Raw genomic sequence first — 25,056 nt, forward strand, 5'->3', positions numbered from 1 at the left:
ATTTTCATGAATTAGCAGCAAAACGAATCACCATCATATGACTTTTAATCTTTTACTTAATGGACGCATTGAATAAAAATATCAACCCAAGTTACTTCACAAAACCTGCAAGTGTATTTACAGAGTGAATAAGTTACATAGATCACATCTGAATAGAAGTGTTTCTGATGTGCAACAGTTTTACACACCCATATTTTAACACTTGACAGTATTAAGTGTGAGAGGGGAAATTTATAAGAGTGTGTGTGTGTGTGTGTGTGTGTATATATATATGTATATACATATATATATATATATATATATATATATATATATATATATATATATATATAAAACAAATTAAATATCATCTACAAAACAAAGTGAGGACTTGCACTTCACCTTGATAGTTCTATTTTCGGTTATCCAAGTGGACATTAAATTAAAATATGCATGCATGACAGATTAGAGGATTTAGACAGTTAATGTGGATGTATTAACTTTGTTCTACAAAATGTCAAAGTTAATTCAAATTAACAACCATCTTTTTTTTTTTTTTTTTTTTGTAGTATAAATATGTTCATAAAAGCAACCCTCTAGGAAAAAGCAGCCAAGATCCTTAAAAAAAAAAAAAAAAAAATTCTACCTATACCATTTCTGGTACTTGGGTCCTAATAACAGACCTCTGCAAAGCAATCCAGTACCTTCAGAGACAGTAGCCTAGCAACATTAAGAAATGTACTTCATAGCAGCTCATTTTAGATACAGTAATCGTATTCAAATTACAGTGTATGTTAAATTGTAGTCCATTTACAGTTTGTTTTCATATATACAGGCGCTCAGCTTTTGACCAACTGTCTCAGTTTCTATTGGCCAGCTTCATTCTGCCTGCCCCTTTTCACCCCCTCCCCCAGAAAAGAAAAAAGAAGAAAAATAGAGGGAAATAATATACAAGTTTTAGGATACAAAAGGGAAAAAAAAATTAGTAAAGGGAACATTGCACTTTTGCCAATCTAAAACCAGTTTCTAGAAAGGAAGGTATTGTTCAGTGTTGTCGGCTTTGGTATGCAATGGAAGTCGCCTCTTCAGTAGTGAGTTGTGGTTGCTCAGTGAAATGCTAACTTTTTTTGTGCAACACAGCACGGAGACTTGAGAATGTCCGGTGTGTTCTAGGCTACCTCTGTCCTGACAGTATTGCTACATGTTGGAAGTTCCGCCCACCTCTTTGTAGAAAAAGTCCTACAGGTAACAAGAGGGAGGACAGCCTGGCCAAGTCTTCTGAAGACTGAAAAGACACTGGAAGACATCACTCCAGCATGGCAGCACTCCCAGCTTGGAACCAACGGAGGACGGAAGACTCCTGTCAGAGACTTGTGCCTGAAACACTGGAGTCTGGGAGAAAAGTTGTGAGGACCCGGTAGCTCTGAGCCCTGCGAATCATGTCCCGGATCTCTATGTTGAGCTCCATCAGCTTGGTGCAGATTTCTGTGAGGCTCTGGTTGGATCCCACGAGTGCATAAGTACCAGTCTGTCCCAGCGTTTGATGTCGGAAGTAAATGTTCAGTAGTGTCTGGACCTCATCATCGGAGCTGCTCCCAAAGATGTCATTGGGCCATAAACTCCTGCAATGAGAGATGGACAGTACACGTTTCTTCAGTGTTGCTTACAAAGTTAGGAGACCTCGATTCATAGTATAAATTTATTCACTCATGTCTTTAGTAAAAGACTATTACTGACGAGGCAAAAATTCTCCCGCTGACCCAGTCAGGTACAGAGATTGGCACTGTGCCCATACTACTTATAAGACATAATGCTATAGAATACTGAAGGTGGAGAGAAGAAACTTAATGATTAGTTTACAACGAATCATAGAATCTCGGAGTTGACTGAATTGTCAGAAGTCATCCATCCCCAACTTCTTAAACCATGGTTCATGATCTTCCTGATCCTATGGGGGATCTTGAAACTAAATGTGGAAGTCATGAAATTATGATCAATAAATGTTTGACTTGTATATTTATTTTATATACCTACATACCCAGTATCATGTAAAAAATTTCTTGCGTGAAAAGAGGCAGGGCAGAAAAATTTTAAGAAGCCCTGCTTTCTAGTCCTTTCTGTAACTGAATTTACCTGGTTTCAAACATTTCATTATTTTAGATATGATACCTATAACAAAGATGAATTTATTCAATGACCAACACAAAACCATGAATATAGATTTCTAAAGTATGAAGAGCTGTTTATTTTTTCTTCTCTCTTCCACTCATTTTTTTCTGGCTAACTGAAAGACCTAGTAGTTAGAAAATCAGGGTTGGGTTTGAGAACTGATTCTGTGGCAATGCACTGCTCTGCATAGGACCAGAGACTTAGAGCTGAAAGGGAACTTGCTGGACATTGAGTATAATCCCCCTCCATTTACAGATGAAGAAATGGAACCCCAAAGAGAATAATTAATTTGCTCAGGGTAACACAGGCACATGTTTGAAGTAGAATCTGAATACAGGTCTTCTTGACTCCAAATAAAGCACTTTTTGCAATTTCCTTTGCTACCTGCTTAAGTTTCAGATTTCTCTTCCACAAATTGGGTCTGATTTTGGCTGACTGATAATAAAATTCCTCAGAGCAAATAGTGAAATACCTCGTTCCCCAGGGTCACCTAGGTGAGGGTTAGATAGCACATAACTTCATGCATGTCCCACAAATGGCAACAAAAGAGAGATCCCACACGTGGTTAAGACTTGCCTGCATTCTCTGATTTGCCGTAATGCCTTGCCAAGTTCATTGTTCTTCAGGCATTCTAGCATAGATTGGATGGCTGCTTCTGTGGAGCTGAATGTAGGCTCAGGCCAGGAGGACTCTATGTACAGAGGATCCATAGCAATGGCAGCTGTTGCGTCCTTCAGGTTTTTCTTTAGGTCACTTAGTTCTCTGGACATATTCAACAGCTGTGAAAGAAAAAGTAAAGAGACCACAATAGGTGCAGACAGGGCATTAACTTTTGTGTTTATATATTTTGTGTATGTAGTTAAGCAAAAAAGAATCTTGCTGAACCCAAAGTGACAAGTGAGTCATGACAAAAAAGTATGGCACAGTATATGTAAGTGTAAATGAGGTAACAACGATTTATAGTGATCTGTGTAGACAGACATATCCTCCCCATTTACTACATACTCTCCCCCCCAAACTTGTTTATCATTACTTTCTTCATATGAACTCCCCAGGAGTCATATCCAGATAATTGTTGATGCTTCTTTTCTTTACCAGTATTTTCCATATCACATCACAACAGAGAGATTTCTAATATTTATCTAGAAAATGAAGGGTAAGTCTCATATTGGGATTGTATTTTAGAAGTCACACAAGGTGACCATAAAATTTTTCCCTTAAAAAGGGAAAGACCTGAAAGACCCAGTTCCTTGGCAGTCAAAGAGATACTAGTCAAAGGAATTTTTGCTGCTTTTGAGAGATGAAAAAGTATAAATAAGACAAGAACACTTCTTTGTAATTTGATTCTGGGAGTATTTCACCAAAAAAGGCATGTTAAGATAAGTATTTTGTTAAAAAAAATAAGGATTTAAAATTTCAACTATTTCTATAAAGGAAAGTTCATTGTTCTAGCAAGGTATGCCATTTTTTATGTTTAAAATTTTGTAATATTTTCCTCATCCATTTAAACAATTTGATCTTATGTTCTATAAAAGCATGGTCAAAAGATACTTTTAAAGGTTCTTTAACTTTTGCTGATATTTTACTAAATAAATTCCTTTAAATTAAAATTTGAAAGTATCCTGCTCTACAGATTCATTTTTTGAAGTTGGGAAATGAGCATTTTCCTTCTTCAAAGTAGTCTAATCCACATTAAAATAAAACTTGAATTGTTCTTTTTAGTGATTTGGAGTATTTTTTTTTCTAGCTTCTGGATGAAGATAATTCTGTTTTATAATCAGAAAGGTCAAGTGGTAGGGAAAAGAATAAAGCTTAGTCTGGCTTATTAGTCCCAGAAATAAATGACATCACTTTCCCTGACACCGAATCATTTGTAAGTCAACTGAGAAAAGCCAAAGAATATATATTCTTCATAAACTGTACTGAAGAGAGTGATTGACTAAAGAGAAAAGAGAATACAGGGTACAACTTATTCTTTTAATTAAATAATACTGTTCATTTTTATAAAGAATATTTATATATATAAGTATGTGTATATATATATATATATATATATACACACACACACATTCTTTTCAATAATTTTTGGATGGTTAGTATAAGGTCATAGATCATCTCTCTAATGATCTAACTTTTAGATGGTTTATAGAAATTTTCCTTAGTGAAAGCATCAGGCTAATTTTCCCCAGTCAGTGATGGGCTGAGCTGAATAGCCAGGTGAGCATTCTATCTTTCTTTTTTGGTTCTGAGGAGACTCAAAGGTCTAAAAGAATTTTAATTTCTCTGACAGTGCTAGGTCCTCTAAAGATAATATTTTCAAATTTAGAATAATTTCAGTTTTTATTATTTAAAGTTCCTTTCTTGCTAACATATAATCTTAAATTCAATGTTAGTTATTCCTAAAGGAAAAAATCTTTAAAAATTGAATAAACATAAATGTTGCTTTTTTATTTCATCAAGAGAATGAAATTTTCTTTGTTCACCTATTAAATTCACCATTTCTTACATATATGAGTTGTGGAGAAAGTCATTAAAATTTCCTTAGGATTAATTAAGAATAATAGCATCATCTCCCCTTAAATGCGCTATGCTATCATTCTTTGCTTATAACATCTCTCTCTAAAACATGTCAATGATTCTCCCATTGCCTAGTAGGCAAAAAGTACATGAGAACCCTACCTTTTTTATAAAAACAGAAAGATGAGATGCTTTTTCAGCACAGTAGGTCTAAGGTAAATAACCTGTGAATCAATGAAATCTCAGATTGTCATGGAGAGGGAGTAGTAGTGGAAAGGAGGAACACAAAATAGAACTGATCACTTGAATGAAAAGATTGGGTTGGGCTTATGACTTACCTCTGGCATGGAACTAACTTCATGCACCTGGCCAATGAGTTTGCAGTAGGACTGAAAAAGCAACAGCAGCTGGAAGTGTAGTTTATATAATCTCTGACACAGTTCCAATTGCTAAAGAAAAAATTTATAGGGGAAGACATAGTTATTAAGGAATAGATTTTTTTTATAACCTTGGAATTAGTTTTATATATAATAAGTGAAATATATGGGTTCATAAGTTTCAATTTTTTAAATGATGTATGATTAGCCATTTAATTTCAAAATAAAACAAAAATCCAATCAATGAATGTATGTAAAATTTAACATTGTGAATCAGAATAAGTAATGTGGAATAGCCATAGTCCCCTGAGGGATGTCTGGTAGAGGACCAAGGAGATTTATCCTGTTTGCTAAGTTATAATTTTTAGACATTATTGACAATGAGCATAATTTTATGAGATAGTAATCTTTTTTAAGTGAAAAATATTTTGAATAAAAGTGTATTTTGTAAGGGAAAACATTAAGTTGCTCTGAGTGGGTCACCTTATTATATAAGCAGAATCCCACAGTGATGAGCCTTACTTAATTATTTATAACTACTATTAAGGATAGAGCACACACAGACAATTTAAAAAAAGTTTTTATGATTATCACACGCAAGATATTTTTACAAATCAATAAAAATGTTTTTAAAATATCAAAATTAGGTTTGTTATTATTAGAGGGAATATATATATATATATATATATATATATAAAATGATAATCAAAGAGCGAATGCTTTATAGGAAGAGTACAACATTTTTTATGGAAAGTAAATTTAGAAGTAATTGCTGGAACTGGCCACTGAGCTCCACTAAAATGGATAATTCTGGACTTTAAAAGTTATTTTCATTAAAATCAGAATAGCTCACACATATCTTTTAGGGAAAAGGAGTCAATATCTTTTACTCTTGGGGAAATTATTGTCCAGTCTGTTTTTTTTTAATAACTATTTTTTCTAAAACTTGGCATCGACACTTCAAGTATTGGTCTGATGAATAAGGTAATTGATGGGTAAGATTACTCAAAACAATAAGAACTAACCCCCAGAATTCATGCTTGGCATTCAGAAGGCACTTAATAATTGTTTACTGAATTGAATTAGACTGACATATATATGACAACTAGACATGAGCTGTGGGAATCCAAACCACCCAGTGTTTCTTTCCTTAATTAGGATTAAATTAAAGACAAAATAGGGCACTTTAAAACTCCCAATTCAAGAATACCTCAAAGGATGAGGAATTATAAATCTAGTTATTCAGATTTAGCTCTTTGTTACATATAAGCTACTGAAGATATCTTTTCTCCAAATGAGTCTGACAAGATTTAAAATGGGGACGGGGGAAGAAGAGGTGATTACTGGTTGTCAAACAAGACAATGCCATTTAAAAATTGACTGATATAATATATAATCAAACCATATATATCTGAACTGAGTAAAGTTAGATTCTTTTTGATTTATGAAAGAAAATATGATTGAGGTGACCTCTGTGAAGAGGCTAATAGGTTAGGTTTCAAGCACTCTCTAGTGCAAAGGAAAGTTTTCAATGTTTAAAACAGAAGTGTTAAACTGCAAGCTGCCCACAACACTCTGAGTGCTGTTGAACCAGATTTGGGAAATATATAAGAAAACAAATAAAAACACAATGAAACATAGATAATATTAGTATGTGGTTTTCTAAGTCAATATGCAGCCTGCAGTGATCTTTATGCACAGTTTGGTGCTCCCTCTTTCTATCTGAGGTTGACACCACTCATCTTTCAACAAACTTTTCTTTATAGAAACCTTTTGATAGTCGATTTATAAATGAAAGAATTCTATTTAGTAGAATTTAAAAATTTTATTCTACTTAGTAGAATTTTAAATCATATTTAAAATCTTATTCTATTGATAGTAAAAAAAAAAACACTATAAAAAAGACCTAATGGTAATTTTACAATTCAGTAGAGACAGCTCTGCAATTTAATTCAATTTAAAACCCTAATTAGGATTTGTGATATACACAGACTTCAAATAATATTATTACATACATATAATACATATTTATATATAATATAAATTATTATTGTAAATGACCCATGTTCTATATCAGAAATCATAGCAATTGAGGTTTTCTTTTTTGTGAGGAAAACAACTCAGAATGCTACTAATAAATGACAAGTTTCTAATTATCTATGAATAAATAAATAGAAATGAAAAAGGAACAACATGCTAAGAGATACAACAGTAACAGTAAAATCAGGGTTCATTCAGGGTCCATAGTTTAATGGACAAAGAGTATGAAAGAACTTTTGACTTACTGCAAGAGATTCCATTTGCTACCCAGCAAGCATGGCACAGGAAAAAAAAGGAAAGGAAAGAAAGTAGAGGGTCAGTGTAATGCATGCAACAGAAAGCACAGCCCTCTTTAAGAACATCACTGTTCAGCAGTATTAGCATGGCTTGTTTCAATTTTGTCAATGGCTGCTAGTGTTTCACTCCCACAACATGCACTGCATTCCAGTTAAACACAAGCTCTATACACAATGGGGAGTGCCATTGGCCAAAATAATGGAACCAGCATTTAGTAGGTTTTAAGTTTAGTTTGCTAAGATTTTGGCAGCCAGGTAACAAAAAAATCAAGCTTCTAGTGACTGAAGGACTTAGTTGTATAAGCCTGAATGACTACTTCTTCACTCTGAGGAGATAATCTAATAATATAATGATAATTCTCAAAAGATCAACTCAGTAATTTTTAAAGATATTTATTAGAACTGGAGCATAAAATAAGCTGCTGGGAGGCTTAAGTCTGTGTCTTTAATAGGATCTTAAGATCTTATGCACTCTGGAAATTCTACCTTTATTTATTGATAATATAAATACAAATGCTACTAATAATCCAATTTTCATTTTTATTACAAAATTTGTTCCTCTATATTTGGAAAATGTTTAGTAGGAATATTAATACTTATTTCAAAAGGATGATGGTGGTATTCCCCTCCTCAAAGAGAGTCAACATGTGAGCATTTTTTCCATATTTTTATGATTAAACAAAATAGATAATTTATGATAAAAATTCATAACAATTATTTTACAAAAAGGATTTGTAACTTACATTTTAAGCTAATCACCTTTAATTACAGGAGAATGAAAACTCTGAATAGGAGGGTAGAACTGTAGCTCCAAGGACAGTAATTTTTGGTTTCCTTAAGTCACAATCACAATATTAACTTAAGGGAATCTGCATATATGGGAATCTGAGACCATAAATTGGCATGGAATTATTACTTGAATTGATTTGTTATTCTTAATCTTAAAGAATCATATACTTCATTCTGAATTATCAAAATATTTTTAGTCTAGTTTAAAGTTCATTGACCCATGATGATAAGAATTCCCATCTTCATGCTCACAATATTATTAATTTAACATTCATATTGATAACACTTAAATAGTGCTTCAGTGTGGAGGTTAATATCCTTATCATCAATGTGGGGATCTTCCAGAATGAAAACTCCCTCCATGGATACAATTAAACAATTAATCTTTAATTTGGATCTTAGGGAGTTGGTAGGGCAATGACATCAAACTCAAGTAGAAATGGATCTCTGCCAGCCTCATGTCAACTTGGAAAACCACAAATTATTATTATCTATGTTGTATTGCATTTTAATTTATTTTGTTAAACATTTCCCAATTACATTTTAATCTGGTTTGGACTATAAGTCTGGTATCTCTGGCCTAGAACACTGAATGGTTAAGAAACTTATAGCCAAAATGTATCAGAGGCAAAACCAAGTTCAGACTTTATGTACTTAGCTCCTCATGAATTTCTGATTATGAAAATAACAATTTAAAACTCTTTTTAAAAAGAACAGATGCTAATATGCTAAACATTAATTTAAACCATACCCCCCCCCCTCCCATTCACCCCCAGCTACAACAATAGCATTTATTCCATCAGTCATCTCACTAGGGACCAGTACATGGGGATTTTCACTCTGTTGAAAATGAATAGATTCCACAATTCTTCCAGTGGCTGAGATTTTATACCTCAAACCCATGATAGAAACTAAATAGCTGAAAATATTTAATAGTTTTATTGCTTTAAATAAAGCTTTAAAACTGGCAAGGTCATGCAGTTTTCATAACCAAGCCTTTGACAATGAAATCTGCACAAGATATGTGGCAGATTCAAAAGCCAATTATCATTAAAGTACATTCCTTTTTTACCTTGAAAAACTGGAGAATAACTTCAAATAGGACCAGAGCATTTAATATACAGTTTAGCAAATTACCATCACTAATAGTTTGCCACTATGGAATTTGCTTTCTGGCAGCACGGAAGGAAGCAAAATTGAGTGAATTACATGGTCTCAGGTTAGGAAAACTGTCTTCCAAAAGAAGGGATCAATGTGAGCCAAAAAGGATAATAACATCTTTTCTAGTCAATAAAGGTTAAAAAAAAAAAGCTGCTAAAGAATTGCAATGCAGGCTAATTTTTTCTCTCTACTCTCTTTAGTCAAAAATAATGTCTTTCCTGGGGGATGGCCAATTTCTGACTTATAGAGCTCTGGGTGTCCTTGACCTTTGTAGGCAGGAGATCTCAAGCATCTTCAAGGCAATATGGCATAGTGAATAAAGGGAAAGATAGAATAAGGAAAATCTAGGATTCAATTACTACTTCTTTCTAGACACACTTTCTAGGTGACTCTGGACAAGTCATTTGCCCCTATGACTTCTGTTTCCTTATCTATAAAATGGGGATGAGATAACAATGGTTAGGGTGCCTACCTCAAAGAAATGGTGAGAGGCTCAAATGAGGTGATGTATTTTGCAAACTTAAAATGGATAAGGAGTGGACCTGTTATTTCGCTAGGGAATTCCTCATTATCAGACTTCCTCTACTAGTGCAACACCTTCTCTACAAGTTGAGTTTGGGAAATAAAAAAGGATCTAAGTCTTGGGGAATTGCTGAAGGGTATGTCACAGGTAGTACCCAGGCCAGCTCTTTAGCTACTATACCAAACTTGTTAAACTGTGGGTCATGGTATAACTGAATGTGGGAGTCACAGAATTATGATCTATTATCAGCAAGTGTTCTATTTGTACCTCTTTTATATAACTATATATCTGGGGTCATGTAAAAAATTCTCAGGTGAAAAGGGGTTTCTGAGTGGAAAAAGTTTAAGAAGTCCTGTACTATATACCACACTATATGCAGGCAAACATTAGAGTGGGAGCACCTGAATATGTGAAGAGAAGCTAGATGGTTCACTGGACAGAAGGCAGGGCCTGGAGTCAGGAAAACTCATCTTTCTGAGTTCAAATCTAACCTCAGACATTAACTGGGTGACACTGGGCATGTCACTTGTTTGTCTCAGTTTCCTCCTGTGTAAAATGAGCTGAAGAAGGAAATGGCAAATTTCAAGAAAATTCCAAATGGGGTCACAAAGAGTCAGATTTCTTCTCTCCCTCCCCCTTTTTCCCCTTCTTTCCCTCCTTCCTTTTCTCTCATTCTCTCTCTCTCCTTCCCTTCCCTTCTCTCTTCTTTCTCTGTCTTTCCCTCCCTCTATGTCTGTTTCTTTCTCTCTCAACCCACTTTTCTCTCTATCACTGTCTCTCCCACGCCCTTTTCTCTCTTCCCTTCTCTTTCCTCTTTCTCTTCCCTCCTTCCCTTCCCTTTTCTCTTTTCTCCTCTCCTTCTTTCTCCTTCTCCTTCCCTCTCTCATTCAGACTTGTGATTTCATTTCATACTAGTCCTATAAGGTTAGTAATTTAGTGTCTCAGATAATTGCTTAGGGCCCTGAGAGGTAAAATGATTTCACCAGACTAATAACTAGTATACAACAAAACCCAGCTTGCCTTAATTCCAAGCTAGTTCTCTATCCATTATACCAGGAGTGTCAAATTTGTGGTTTTCTAAGACAATAGGCATGAAATCTGAAGGTATCCATTTCTGTTTGAGCTTGATGCTGCATTACATCACACCATGGTGTCTCTTGATAAACTTTATTATTTCCTAATCTATTTTTAGGCTTGTAGGCCTTTTATGAGGCTATTGGGTGGGGAGACTCAGGCCATAAAACATTTTCAATGTTCCAAAGTTTTAAAGTTCTTAAAAATATGAGGAAATCTCATTGTTTTCTGTACTCCCAAGTACCTCCCTAAGTCCTAGCTGTGTTCTTGGGATCCCTTGATTCCTAGAATAGACACAAGTAAATATGACTAAAAGATTTATTTTCCTCATAGGAAAAATGATTAAAACAAAAACTCCACCAAAACTCTCCAAGATCTCAAATCCATATGATGGGGCACGCAGACAACTGGGTAAAATGGGATTCTATAAGGAGTAAAGAAAGCTCAGAAACACCCAATTTCAATGCCGATTAACAATAATACCCAAGATTCTTAATCATGTTTCTGTGAAGCCTTTGGGACTTAGGAAAAAAAAGCATCTAAAAGAACTTGACTATGAAGATATAAACATGTCATAAGTATTTTAAAAATCTACTATCAGTGTTAGCTCCTTGAAGGCAGTGACTGTGTCTTATTTATAATAACTGTACCTTACTCAACACTTCACATAATCAGTGCTTAATAAATGTTGAATGATTGAATCTTTAAAACCTGAGAACCACTGCTTTAAACTCTGTGAAATAAGATACAGGTGACAATTGACTCAAAGGTAAAAAATAGATTTTTTTTTCTGTACATAAAATCAAACATGTTTGTTCTCTGTTTACTAATGAGGCATAAGGAATACTGTACCTAAGCAGCAGTTTGTTGAGGTGTACGAAGTTCCTCAGTGACCTTAGTGAAAGGGCATTAGGCATCTAATAAAAGCTGTTTTTTTAGTTACTTTCGATTTTGATACTTAGATAAGAACTAGATTTCTCATGGAGATGGAATATCTTATAGTAATTTATTGCTAAGTAAAACAGATTGGGGCTAGACCTAGGCTTTTGAAAGAATGGACAGCATCCCGTGAGATATTTGCTATGGGAGAAAATTCTATAGTTTTGTTGGCTAAGAAACATTTCTAATATGACTATGGCAAAATTAGGAGACCTAAGTGGTTCATTTAAGAAATAGGTAAGCATAATTGCTCATCAACTTGAAGAAGGAAAGAAGGTTTAAAGTCCTTGCTATACAACACCATTGGTGATATTCCTTTCTTAGACCTCCATCTTGGAATTTAGTCCTCCCAGTTAGTTCTCAAACTGTGCAAATTTAACCATCCAATCACAGTGCTTCTCAGCTATAACTCCTCACCTAAGTCTTTCAAGAAAAGGAAATGCCCTATTCAGGGTCCTGGGAGATGATACTGACATTATATTCACATTTAAACATTATTTTAAATATCTATTCAAAGACATTTACCATGATTACTATATTGTTACAATTCTAAGTGGTAATGATCTTTGAGCTATCATTTAAGTAAAGATTGGTATCTTTAAATTTGGTTCATTCACTGAGAAATAACATTTTCCCCTTTATATCAGGGACAGAAGATGTCTGAATACATTATCAATGCAATATTTGCTCAAAAAAGGTGCATTAGGAGGTAGGCTGTATGAGTGTTAGAGGGTTTCCCTCATTATTTGATACTTTTATTAGAGCTTTACAAGGGCACAGTCAGAAAAAACACAGGTTTAGTTAGAATACAGTTTTCCTTTTTATCTATTAACTTGTGAATTAATGCATCATCCTATAAAGTTGCCTATGACAGTTTTATAACTCTCAAATGGGTGATGATGGGACAGTTTTTCACCAAAGGAATGCTTCAGTAGCAGTAGGATTTGCTGCTTGGGGTTTCAGATTGTAGATATCAAGCCAAGTCATTGACTGGGGAAATCTTGAGGTCTGGGAGTCAGCCTAGGAGAGAGTGTGGTCTCTGCATCCCTTGGATTCTTTGGAGATCAGGAATGTGTACCAGATATCTAATACTCACAATATAGTGCTTTGGCTATTTTTCCAACTGAGTGTCTCACTTTTAGCTCAGCATAAGATGAGTCTGGAACATCTGTAGCTGATCTAGGACCAGTGATCTGGTTATATTGATTAGTCATACATAACTAGAGTCAAAAGCAAATGTCCTAAGCCAATTCTTTCATTTCCTCTCCAATACCAGTAGAAATAATGGTAAATATTTAGTTTTCTCCAAATAGCAGTTTAAATTTATTATAGAAATAAATTATGTGAATATTATATAAATTATATACACATTATATATTTTACATAAATAGTAATTGAGGCTATAAGAATATCTTTTGTCTAAATTAATTAATCATGACACCTCATTAGAGCCTTAAATCCTACTCATAAATATTGAGTTCAAGTCAGATAAAGATATTTTTCACTCCTCTTTTTAAAGTGGTCAGGTTGAGAGGGTATCTTTAGAAAATGTGACTACAAGTAAATGAAATCAAGAATAGAAAAGCCTTTATATAAACACTAGCAATATCAAAAGCAAAATTATCAAGAAATAGAAATCATTCAGCTGGCACTTTTTTTTTCCTTCAAGGATAATTTGTCTCCCTCCAATAATGGCCTCCCTCTTTTTTAGGATCAGTGTCTGTAGGAAGAGGGTTCAAGAATTCTTGAGATACTGAATTAAAATTTGTGGAAAAAAACTATTGTTGACAGCCAACTTAAGCAGGCAATCAAAGAGAGGCAGCATTTTGTTTTTCTGCTATTATGTTTTCTGGTGTCTCTAACTTCTTACATTTTTAATACATGTCTGCTATTTCTCATTCAAGAGAGCAGAAGAGAATATGAAAAAGCAGCATTCACTACCTGGAGAAAAACTATCAATTTCTCTCTCCCAGAGACTCTTCCTCAAACATTCTCACATATATCTGTTTCAAATAGAAGGAAATGGACAAAAGTTGTTAGAAAAAATAAATTTAGTTTGGTGTATAGCTTAGTACGCTGGAGAGAAATTAATGTGTTTTTTTTCCTAAAGCTCTACCCCTGTCTATATTCATGCTGGCAATATCTTCCCCTCCACAAATTTCCTCCTGTAATGGTGGTGAATTTGGCCCCCTAATCTCTAGTAGATGAAGCATCCATGCCAGCCTGCTTTCTTCATGTTCAGCCCATGACTCCTGAGAATCATTCTAGACTTTACCCTTGCCAGGTACCTCTGCTATCTCTTCTGGCTTTTCAGCACCATTTTATATGTTGTCTTACTCCATTAGAGTGGAAACTCCTGAAGGAGCTATCTTTTTTCTGCTTGCATTTTATTGCCAGCACTTTATTACAACTTCTGATATATAGTAAATACTTAATAAATGCATCCTCTACTATCCATGTACTTTTAAAAAAAAAACTGCTCAACATTTCTATTTCTACTATGTGCTAATCTATGTTGAATGAATTTATTTAGTAAGGAGGAAAAAACTCTTGGCCTGATTACTAAGGTTTGTACTAATCCTCACATTAGTATACATATCTCTGAAATAAAACACCTCAATATTTGTTATTAGCATATTCTGATCTTTTTTTAAAATGGAAATTAATGCTGTAAGCATAGAGTCTATAAATTTAACTTTTGCTCCTATTTTATCTATAAGATACAGGGCTCTTTAATTTCTTTAAAGTTTCAATTTCTTTCAAATATGTGGGAAGGAAAAGTTATTCAAGAGGAAAAAGAAAACCCTGCTTTTTTTGAAAGGAGCATGAATTGAAGGAATCCATGCAAAAACAAACAGTGTATTGGGTCATAACTTTTCTTACTATTTTTAGGTCGGAGGCCAGACAGTTAATACAATTCAAGTTAGCAAACAAATGAGTCTCCTGCATCATTTGACCCACTCTTAAGCTTTTTCTGTATTCAGAATAACAAAACTGGCTATTCTCTTAAGACTTGTATGTTATGTGGATTTTGTACCAGATGCTGCTCTAATTCCAGATTTCTATTGGCAAAGAAAAATGGCAAATTGAAGCTGTTATTTAAGTGATCTAGACAAATTACTTGCCTTTGCCTAAATTGTCAAGAGTTAGAGAAATTTTAGGTTGGCTAACTTAGGACTAGCCTCAAGTCTGCTAAATATAGTCTATGCCTCCCCAAAAATTCAAAACAGTTAATTTTATTACTTTTCTTCTTGCTGTGGGCAACCTATTTTTGGCAAGGAAGAAGGAAATGTTTGGGCCACTTTTGGATCACTGAGACTGACTTCATTATGAGTTGAAGTAGAGTTGATATTCACCACCTAGTCAAGATTCTACTGGTATTAAAGAAGTGAATGTTAAAAGCTAACTTTATCCTGCAAACATAACTTCTTTAAAGTTTTCCTTGACTAATCCTATTCTAACCTCGACTTATCTCTGCACTCCCCATTCTCTCAGAACTTACATGGAAAGAGTTTTTACTGTCAGTTTGCACTTGTGTTATGTGAATTTTAAAAATTTCCTTTTTATTATCTGGGACTCAGGACCATTTCTTTTCCTGCAATTTTTGGTTAACTAAAAGTCTCAATAAAAAAACAAGTTAACTAAACCCTCACCTGAACAAAGCTGTCTCATGGAGTGTGAAAACTGAAGAGCCTTAAGCATTGCTCAGATAAGAAGTCAGAGGATTCCAACACTGATTTCAATTCTACACACATACAAATCCTCCTCCTAATTAGGAATTCTTTAAATGTATTTTAATTTGTAATCTGATTTAGGTCAGCTACAGACTTTGTTTGGCAAGGTTTGTTTTCTTACTGGATGTATGAGATTATGACTAAATTTGTTAAACTTTTATGACACTGAAGAAAGCATGGGATCATGGAGCTATCTTCTCTTTAACTTTTATGGCCTAAGAGGAATGAACAAGATTGCAACATGTAAATGAATTATTTCTTTGTTAATCTGCTTTTTAATTTTTCCTGTAAGAAGCCCTGTCAGCCCTCATAATTGCTCAGGTTTTCTCTAAATCTATGCTTGAGCATACTAATAAAACTTAGGTTTTTACCTCCATAATTCCTGTGTGATGGTCAATATATATATTTGGCAGCATTTATCCCGTTGCATGAACTAACTCAGAGAGATAGTTTTCCTAAACACTTATTTGCACATTTGATGTTCAATTATTTTCTCATAGTTTATAGATGTTTGGTCAACAAACCTGGGTTTTAAGTTCCCTGAGGCCAGCTATTAGGTTTTCTACTTTTGTTTACAAAAGCCACTACCTGACTGCACAGAATACATGAATGAACTTTTTTCAGCTCTCTCAAGCTTAACATTTTGTTAAAATATTTGGAGAAGAGAGAGAAAAAAGATGGAGCAGGGAGAAGAAAGGTAGGACTGAGGGGAGGAAAAGAGAAGATCTTGTGAGTAAAAATGGAAGAATAAAGTAGAAAAGGAGAAAAGGTATAAGAGGGGAGACAGAAAGGGGGGAGGGAGAAGGAGAGAGAGAGAGAAGGAGGGAGGGAAAGGGAGAGAAACCTAAAGAAGCAACTGAAAAAATTAAAAATAAGAATTAAAAAAAATCAGACATATTATATGTTTCTTCTTAAAATATGTAAGAGATATATGGTAGAACCTCGATCTAAATGCTTGTGGGATAAGTGCTCCAGCTCAGTGAATTTTCTAATTAATTTGGTGTTAATTAGAAAATTTTCTGTTTTGGTTCTTGTTAAAAAGTATTTCTACATCAATACATTTTCCTGACTTAGTAAGTAAAATCTAGTGAATTCCTGTTGATGAATGAAGATCTTGAAGTATTTAGATTATCCATTATCAAGATCACAGCATTGAACTTGAAGGTAAATAGAAAAGAAAGGAAAATTGGGACAGAATCTGCACTGGTTCCAACATGTAATTGGGGAACTGCTTTCTCGACTAACTCATTTTCCTAAGATTTAGTGTGTTTTTTCTTACTGTCAATACAGCAAAATCAAATCTGATAGAAGCTATTTTGCCATTTTTTAAATAGTCTAAATTCATCTACCACTTTTTAGTAGATAAAAAGGCTACATACAGCAATGGTACTTTCTATACATCTTCTTTGCTCACTGTCCTTTCTTCTACTTCCATTTCATCCCTGGCATGAGGCCAAAATAGTGCTAAAAAAGAGATTTAGAGCAAAGCTCCTTAGCACTCTGAAAACTACATCCTTTGCATTTAAAAAATTGGACTTGCCCCTCATCCTCCCATCTAACAGAAACTTTGAACTTTGATTCTAATGTAGCCACAAAATAAACACCAACCTGTTATGGAGAATGGAATTTTTAGGCATAAAAATGTGCATTTATAAAAAGTAATTTTGTAAAAAGTTTCTTTTTGTACCCTTCCCAGAATGTTGCATCCTTTGTTGTTCTGTACCTTTAGCAACCTTAATTCACCTAGTGAACAGAACAAAAACCTGACTGGTATGTGACCCTACACAAGTCATTTATTCTCATTGGGCCTCAGTTTCCTTCTCTGTAAAATGGGGATAATAATAGCACTTCCCTCTTAGGGAGGAGGAACACATGAGGGAAGACCAAATAATATTTGCTCTAAACAATATCAGTTGTTTTACTTGCCTTCTGTTTCATGCAGTGAAACAATTACTTAATTCTATAGTTTCACAAAGGTGGGGGAAATGGTATTCACTGTTGCCAAACTCACTTTTTATTTCTCCAATATACAGTTTCCTTTCTTTTTGAAAAAAAAGTTTTCATGCTTTTTTTCTGTTTACCTCTCTTTCTCTGTCATGTAGACAGACATTCAAAACATTTATTCTTAGTCATCAAAAAAAAAAAAAAAAAAAAAAAAAAGCCCAACAAAACCTAATTTGTATGTAGCGGGTATTTCCAGATATAATCTTGGATTCTCAGCCTCCATTGAAGAAGACATTGTTCATCATTGACAAGGTTCCCTAATAAGGTATGAAATTCACTTGACAAGGTTAACTATGATAAGGTGTAAACTTCTCTTGGTTACTTGTCCCAGAACATTAAGGATAAAACATTGATGAATCACTTCTTGTTCTTAGACTGAACAAGATTTTTGGGTTGGACATAGCTTTTAAAAGAAGGTTGGAGAGAGGACAAGAACTGACAAAGTGAAGTTAGACTGAGAGAAAGTGGCTGGACCCTCATGGACTTGGTCTGCTGGAAGGAAAGGCTGGGTAGTCTTAAGACTCCTTGGAGAACCTTGTCCTTCAGAGAGGAATTCCTGGACCAGTCTTCTGGTTTAGATCTAGCTAGATCTAGGGGAGGAGTTTCTGGAGCAAACAGGAGCTAAAGCCAAAGAACATAAAGGGACATATAAATGGGGAAGGCAGGTTTTTTTTAAGACCCTGAGCAAGGCCCTTATCTTTTGGGGTAGATTATAAGTGGTAGGATAGTGCTTCCCTCAGCATTAATTTTAATACTATGACTTAGAATTATTTCACAGCCATAGACTGTAGTTAAGTAGACCATCTCATAAATGTGTAGTATTATAAGCTTTAAGGGGTAGTACTATAAGCTTGGAGAACTAGACAAGCTCCTGCTTTGGAAGTGGAACTGACAGGTGAGCAAAGGACAATTTATGAGTTCATCAACTAATGATATTTTTAAAGTACCTACTATGTGCTAGGAACTATATTAGGTACTAGGAATACAAATACAAGGAATTAAAAAAATACTCATGAAAGAAGCTTACATCTGAATAGAGGACATGAATCTTTGGTGTTTTTGGTTATGACAAAGTCTTTTTTTTAGTATATTTAATTTTAATTAGTATAGTTAAGTTGTAAGCAGAAAATCAGGGATATATACTTATACAGTTTTGTTTCTTTAAAAAAAGCACACAATAATTGCACAATAACACACTGATGTGCTCTCTCAAATAAGGTGTGGATTCCTACAACTAATAACACTAAAGCCATGTGCCTTTTATACCAATACAAGGCATACCTCCCCATTTTCTCGCATTCCTACTCTCAAATTTCAGTAGCTATTTTATAAAATGAGTTCTGCATTTTATATTTCATACACTAAAGCTAACCTTACACCATTACCTCAGTGAACAGACTTTTTTTTTTTATGGGGGTTGGGGATAGAGAGACAAAAAAACAACACACCATGTCAAAGCACAGAAGAGAAAAATACTAGCAATCTTTTATTACCTTTTCTTCTGAGTCTCCTGGTTGACAAGTAATTACTCCATCTCTCGATCCTCCAGCAAATGTTGCTTTACAATTTGCAAGCCACTGTTTAAAAAAAAAAAAAGACAGACATCAAAAATAGAAGCATAGTTAGGTTTAGTGATGGCTTGAGAATATTATGCTTCTTAGCATAAGAAAATCTGTTCTGTCTTAATTCACATGACATAATAAGCTTTTGTCTTGGTGAAATTTTAGAAAACTCCATCTCCTTTCAAATTGAGCTGAAACTATATTATCTTTTTGTTTGCATTAAAAAATCCTTTAAACTCTTAGTTTTAGCAGTATTTAAATCTCAAATCCTGAACATATATTTTATAAACTCCTGCTTAATGTAGGTTTGTACCTAGGATATTTAAGGTCTAAGTTTATTGCAGTTAGACATATACATGTACAAATTATAGAAATCTTTTAGAATGTTGGTGTTAGGAAATAGGAGGATTAACACTGGTATAGGCTGTGTTACAATTAAGCTTTTAATTAAGTAGCTATGTTTTGCAGGGGTCCTCAAACTTTTTAAATAGGGGGCCAGTTTACTGTCCCTCAGACTGTTGGAGGGCCAGACTATAATAAAAACAAACACTCTGTTTTGTGGGCCTTTAAATAAAGAAACTTCATAGCCCTGGGTGAGGGGGATAAACGTCCTTAGCTGCTGCATCTGGCCCGCAGGCCGTAGTTTGAGGACCCCTGTTTAGAAGAATATGATTTGACTAATGATACATCTGAATCTTATAGATTATGTTCTAAGTGGACAGGTACACTCTGCTTATCTATACAATATGATAATCTCCAAGATGGTAAATAATATTTTAATTATCTGGCATCTGATATCCCAAGAATTTAGAAGAAAGGTGAACCTAACATTTTTTTTTTTTTTGTTTTTGTTTTTTTTTAGAGAGAGAGAGAAAAGAGGGGAATGGCATAGTGGATAAAGCACTGGCCCTGGAATCAGGAGGACCTATGTTCAAATCCGGCTTTAGATAATTGAGACTAATGTATGACCCTGGGCAAGTCACTTAATCCTAATTACCTTTTCTGTGCCTATGCACAGAAAAAGAAAAAAAGAGCAAAGGAAAGAAACTGAGATAGGAGAAAAGAAGAGGACCAGATAGTATGATATATTGGAGAGAATACTGGGTGAAGTCAGGATCTAGGACCTGAGGCTGTTGTATTTTCTCATCTGTAAAATGAAATAGTCAAGTAAGATGATCTTTAGGGTTTTTTCTAATCTGAAATTTTATGATATGTGAGGGGAAAAATGATGCTCTTATCAGATGCCCTTTCAGGAAAAAGACAAGCTAAGTCCCGTTCACTGGCTTTATAAGGATTAGATCTAATTCTGACTCAACCATTCCCTTGTTTATATCATTCAGGCAGGAAGACAGAGGAAAAAAAAGGGGGAAGCCACATTTTACTGTTTGATTAAGTTTTATAAAGAGATAGTTATTTCTTGAGGTGAAAACTTAATTTGAAGAACAAACACAAAACCAGCTATTATTATTCGTTCTTAAAACTCTCTTCTTGGTTACTTAATAATTAATTGGTTAGGAACTAGTTAACAATGTTAGATGCACTATGAATAAGGACATGATTTAGTTAGGAAAACTATGTGGTCTATCTTTTCAAGTTTCCTCAGAAGCAGTTTCTTAAAAATAAAGGCAAATATAATGGATATATAGTAATAATAACAATACTAAAAATTTGTTTGAGTTGCTTCAGACATGTTCAGCTGTTTGTGACTCCATTTTGGGGTTTTCTTAGCAAATTGAATGGAATGGTTGACCACTTTCCTTCTCTAGCTTATTTTACAGATGAAGAAACTGAGGCAAATAAGATTAAGTGACTTGTCATAGCTAGGATAAGTCTGAGGGTAGAACTGAATTAAAGCCATAAATTATTCCAGGTCTGACACTCTATCCACTTAGATGTCCTAATAATAATAATGCCTAATATTTACATAGCACCTAATGTGTGCCAGGCACTGTGATAAGCATTTTACAATAATCTCATTTGATTCTCATAACCAGCCTTGGATATATGTGCTATAATTATCCCCATTTTACTGATAAAGAAACCAAGGTAGACAGAGATTAAGTGATTTGCTTAAAGTAAATGTGCTAGTAAGTGTGAGAAATAATTACTAATAAGCAGTGTCTTGGAGAGATTCAGAGGCTCTTCCCTTTTTCTAAATTTCTCAAAGTTCCTTTTTCTTAGCCTGGAAAGATTTACATGAACTGATGCTAAGTGAAGGGAGAAGAACCAAGAGAACATTATACATAGCAACAATAAGATTATGTGATGATCAATTGTGATGGTATTTTCACCTTTGTGGTAGTTGTTGTTTGCTTGTTTTTTTTTCTTTCTCATGTTATTTTCCCTCTTTTGATCTGATTTTTTTTGCATAACATGAGAAATGTGGAAATACATTTGGAAGAACTGCACATATTTAACCTATATTGGATTGCTTGCTGTCTGGGGAGGGGAATGGGAGAAAGAAGGGAGAAAAATTTGGAATACATTGACCACAGGGGTCTTCAAACAGTGAGAAACTATACTGTGTTTAAAAATATGACTTAATTTACATAAAAATCTCACTTATATACAACTGTTCAAAAATAGCACCATTTCAATAAACTCAGCAAAGAATGAAACATTTGGAGGAAGTTAATAGTGTCCAAAAGTTAAAAACAAATGACTTTAAATTCCTGTGAAAAGATTTTTAATAGTTGGGGGGACGACATCTCAAAAGAGATGCCTGGAGATAGAGCTAAGATGGTACAGCAGAGGCAGGGACTCACCTCAGCATTCCTAAATTCCTTTCCAAAAAACTTTAAAATAATGTTCAAAATGAATTCTGGAGGGACATTACTGTCAAAAAAATAGGATGAAAGCATTTTCCAGCTCAAGACAACTTGGGCTGGAAAAATGGGCTGATTAGATTATAATGCCTTAGAAGAATTAGAAATGTACAGACCCCCAGGACTAGCTCTGAAAATAATGGCATGGAAGAACCCGAATGAAGCTTGAGAGCAGAACCAACTTTAACATAAAATTAAAAGTCAAGAAATAAGCTGGAAAAATGAGCAAACAACAATAAAAAAAATAACCTGACTATAAAAAATTATGGAAGATCAAAATAAAATTTTGAAGAAGATAATGAAGTCAAAACAGCTACACTCAAAGTCTCAAAAGCAAATGTAAATTGGTCTCAGGCCCAAAAAGAATTCTAGAAGAGGTTAAAAATCAAAATAAATGCCCATTTTTTTCTGGCTTCTTGGTAGAGTTATTACAGAATCAAGAGAAATATCCGATATATTTTTTCCTAAGGTTTCATTAACATAATTGAACCCAGTATCATTTTATTCCTGATCTTAAATTCACATCCTGATCTCTATAGAGAGAGTGATTATCATCTCTACCTCACAAGGAGGTGGGAAGAGGGCATAAGATTCTGACGGTAGTCTCTCAATTTACACTTAAAGTGATCATAGAATCACAGAGTGAGAACTGTAAGGGTCCTTGAAGATCATCGTCTCCAATAGGCACAGAGAACCCCAAGTAGGTACAAAGTCCTACTAGTAAAAAGCAATAAAGCTAGAATTTGAATCCAGATACTTGGATCCTATTTCCCTCCCCAATTCAAATATTCTTTTTTTTTTTTCTGTTTATTGGCCACAGTATCAACTAATCTAATAACAAAGAAACATGTCTTACTGAGAGAGTGGCTTCTTTTCTATTATTGTAGGTGTCCAGATATTCTTGCAGTTCTAGAACGCTGAACTTCAGCTTGTCAAGAAGTCCACAGGAGAGGAGCTAAAGATATAGGAAAAAATTTTACAACAACAAATTAGTTATAAACAAATGTAAAGGTATGACCGTACAAATTGAGAAGAAACTTTATTTAGAAATATTGTCAGAGCAGGTGGTAGTATACCTAAGAACAGACATATACTGTACAGAGTACATGCATGCATACATATATTAGTGTGTATATACATATATGTAGGTGAGCAGGAAAGTAGCACAGTGGACAGACTGCCTGGGCCTGGAGTCAGGAAAACTCAGTCTTATGAGTTCAAATCTGGCTTCTTATATAAGTGAACAACAACATATATGTGTGTACATATACATATATACACACACTAATGTATATGTTTATACAGTCATATTTACATGGTGCTTTAGGTTTACAGTATTTAAAGAGTGGGGTGAGAAGGGAGGTAATATAACTATATTTACTTTTACCTTCTAGTTAGGAAAACCATGGCACACAGCGCCTAGGATTTTAGGGCTAATAAATAAAGTCAGAGTCATAATTCAAACCCAGGCTTTAAATTATATTTTCTTTCTATAATCTCCTAGCAGTTTGCAATGCGGTACTGTTATTAGTTGTTGCTGTTGTTCAATTGTGTCTGTCTCTTTGTGATCCCATTTGGAATTTTCTTGATAAAGATAATGGCATAGTTTGTCATTTCTTTCTCTAGCTCATTTTACAGATGAAGGAAACTGAGACAAACAGGGTTAAATTATTTGCCCGGGGTTCATACAGCTAGTAAGTATCTGAGGCCGGATTTACACTCAAGTCCTTGACTAGAGGCCTTTGTACCACCTAGAGGCCTCCAAACCACATAGGTTTAACTCCAGGATTTAGCCAAGTGCCTTGTACATAGTATTTAGTGAAGGTTTGTTGGTTGATTGCCTGACTGTCTAAACTGGGCATACCATTTCCTGTTAATTCAGGATACAGGATACTCACTGTCTCAGCATCCACAAAAAGAGTTGGGCATTCAGAGCAGGAGGTCAGCATTTGGGAAGAACTAACAAATTTGGAGCCAATTCCCCGAAGGTTGTCCCCAAGATAACTGGCTGCATCACAAGTCAGGAAGCAGAACCTTTTCTGAATATTCTGAAAAACACAACAAATTCCCCCAGCCCCCCAAACTCATTGGCATCTTTCTCACATGAAAATGAGTTATCTTCATTCCCCCCAAACTATTTTTTTATTTTTCCTTCTTTAAGCAATGAGAACAAGTGTGAAACAAGTTCTCTTCCCTTGAGAGAAAGCAAATGTTTGTTTAAAAAGTCTCGTAAAGTTTGAAACAATTTTGTTCTTTATTGTATGAGTGAATTCCTGTAATCACATAACATTCAGGGAAGAATGCATGTGTTCCTACAAATTCCCCCTCTGTTTGGGTGGCACACTGCTATTTCTTGCATCTTCTTTGTCAGCACTCAAGTGGCTTTTTTTTGGGGGGGGTGTGCATGGATCCTTGCAACCCACAAAACCCAGGTTTTCTCATTTAGTTCTTAACTGCCATCATTATACAGATACAACACATAGAGTTTATTCACCTAGAAGTACTTGTTTATGTTTGAGAGCTACTAGAGACCTGAATGCCAGGATGACAATGCAACAAATTTATAAAGGAAAAACTGAATTTATATATATATATATATATATATATATATATTATGGTGCTTCCAAAATTACACACAGTGCTACCAATGTTTTCTTTCTTTTTTATTTTTTAAATCAAAATTTCCCTTTAATTAAGTACAAGTCTACATATCTAGATATGAGATATTTAGACTCATTAGAAAATAAATGGGAAAATGGTAAACAGACACTATCAGTCAATGGCTGCAGAGGATTAATTATAAGAACCAAAGTGAGGTATCTGCACAGATTTTTATCATCTACATTTGCTACACAATATGCTTCTGTTATTATTAGGTAACATTTTATAGAAATGGCTATGAGGTGAACATAAGGCTTTTTCCTATGCATGAAGATGAAAACACGAATTTAATTCATTTTATTATGGAAGACAACAATGTCTAAGAGAAGAGGAAAATTCTTAAGGCAGAGCTAGAATTAGATTTATTGAAAAAGCCAAATTGATGATCCATGTTCAGAAGCATATT

The 25,056-nt window shown here is 34.4% G+C and overlaps 1 protein-coding gene across 8 annotated transcripts in view; it reads right to left on the reverse strand.

The window, feature by feature from the left end:
- Positions 1-351: 351 nt before the first annotated feature.
- The window catches only part of FRY (FRY microtubule binding protein), a 470,054-nt gene continuing 445,349 nt past the window's right edge, over positions 352-25,056 (reverse strand). For 6 of the 8 annotated variants that reach the window (XM_031960730.1, XM_031960734.1, XM_031960729.1 and 3 more), the window contains 7 exons: positions 23,888-24,037; positions 22,846-22,944; positions 19,096-19,179; positions 7,328-7,345; positions 5,004-5,114; positions 2,725-2,927; positions 352-1,601 (listed from right to left, as the gene is read on the reverse strand). In XM_031960730.1, coding sequence (XP_031816590.1) covers positions 1,343-1,601; positions 2,725-2,927; positions 5,004-5,114; positions 7,328-7,345; positions 19,096-19,179; positions 22,846-22,944; positions 23,888-24,037 — 924 coding nt within the window. In that variant the 3' untranslated portion in view covers positions 352-1,342. The remainder of the gene's footprint in view (positions 1,602-2,724; positions 2,928-5,003; positions 5,115-7,327; positions 7,346-19,095; positions 19,180-22,845; positions 22,945-23,887; positions 24,038-25,056) is intronic. The other 2 variants (XM_031960731.1, XM_031960733.1) reach the window with 1 other exon arrangement.

Source organism: Sarcophilus harrisii, chromosome 3 (assembly GCF_902635505.1).
Source record: "Sarcophilus harrisii chromosome 3, mSarHar1.11, whole genome shotgun sequence".
NCBI lineage: Eukaryota > Metazoa > Chordata > Mammalia > Dasyuromorphia > Dasyuridae > Sarcophilus > Sarcophilus harrisii.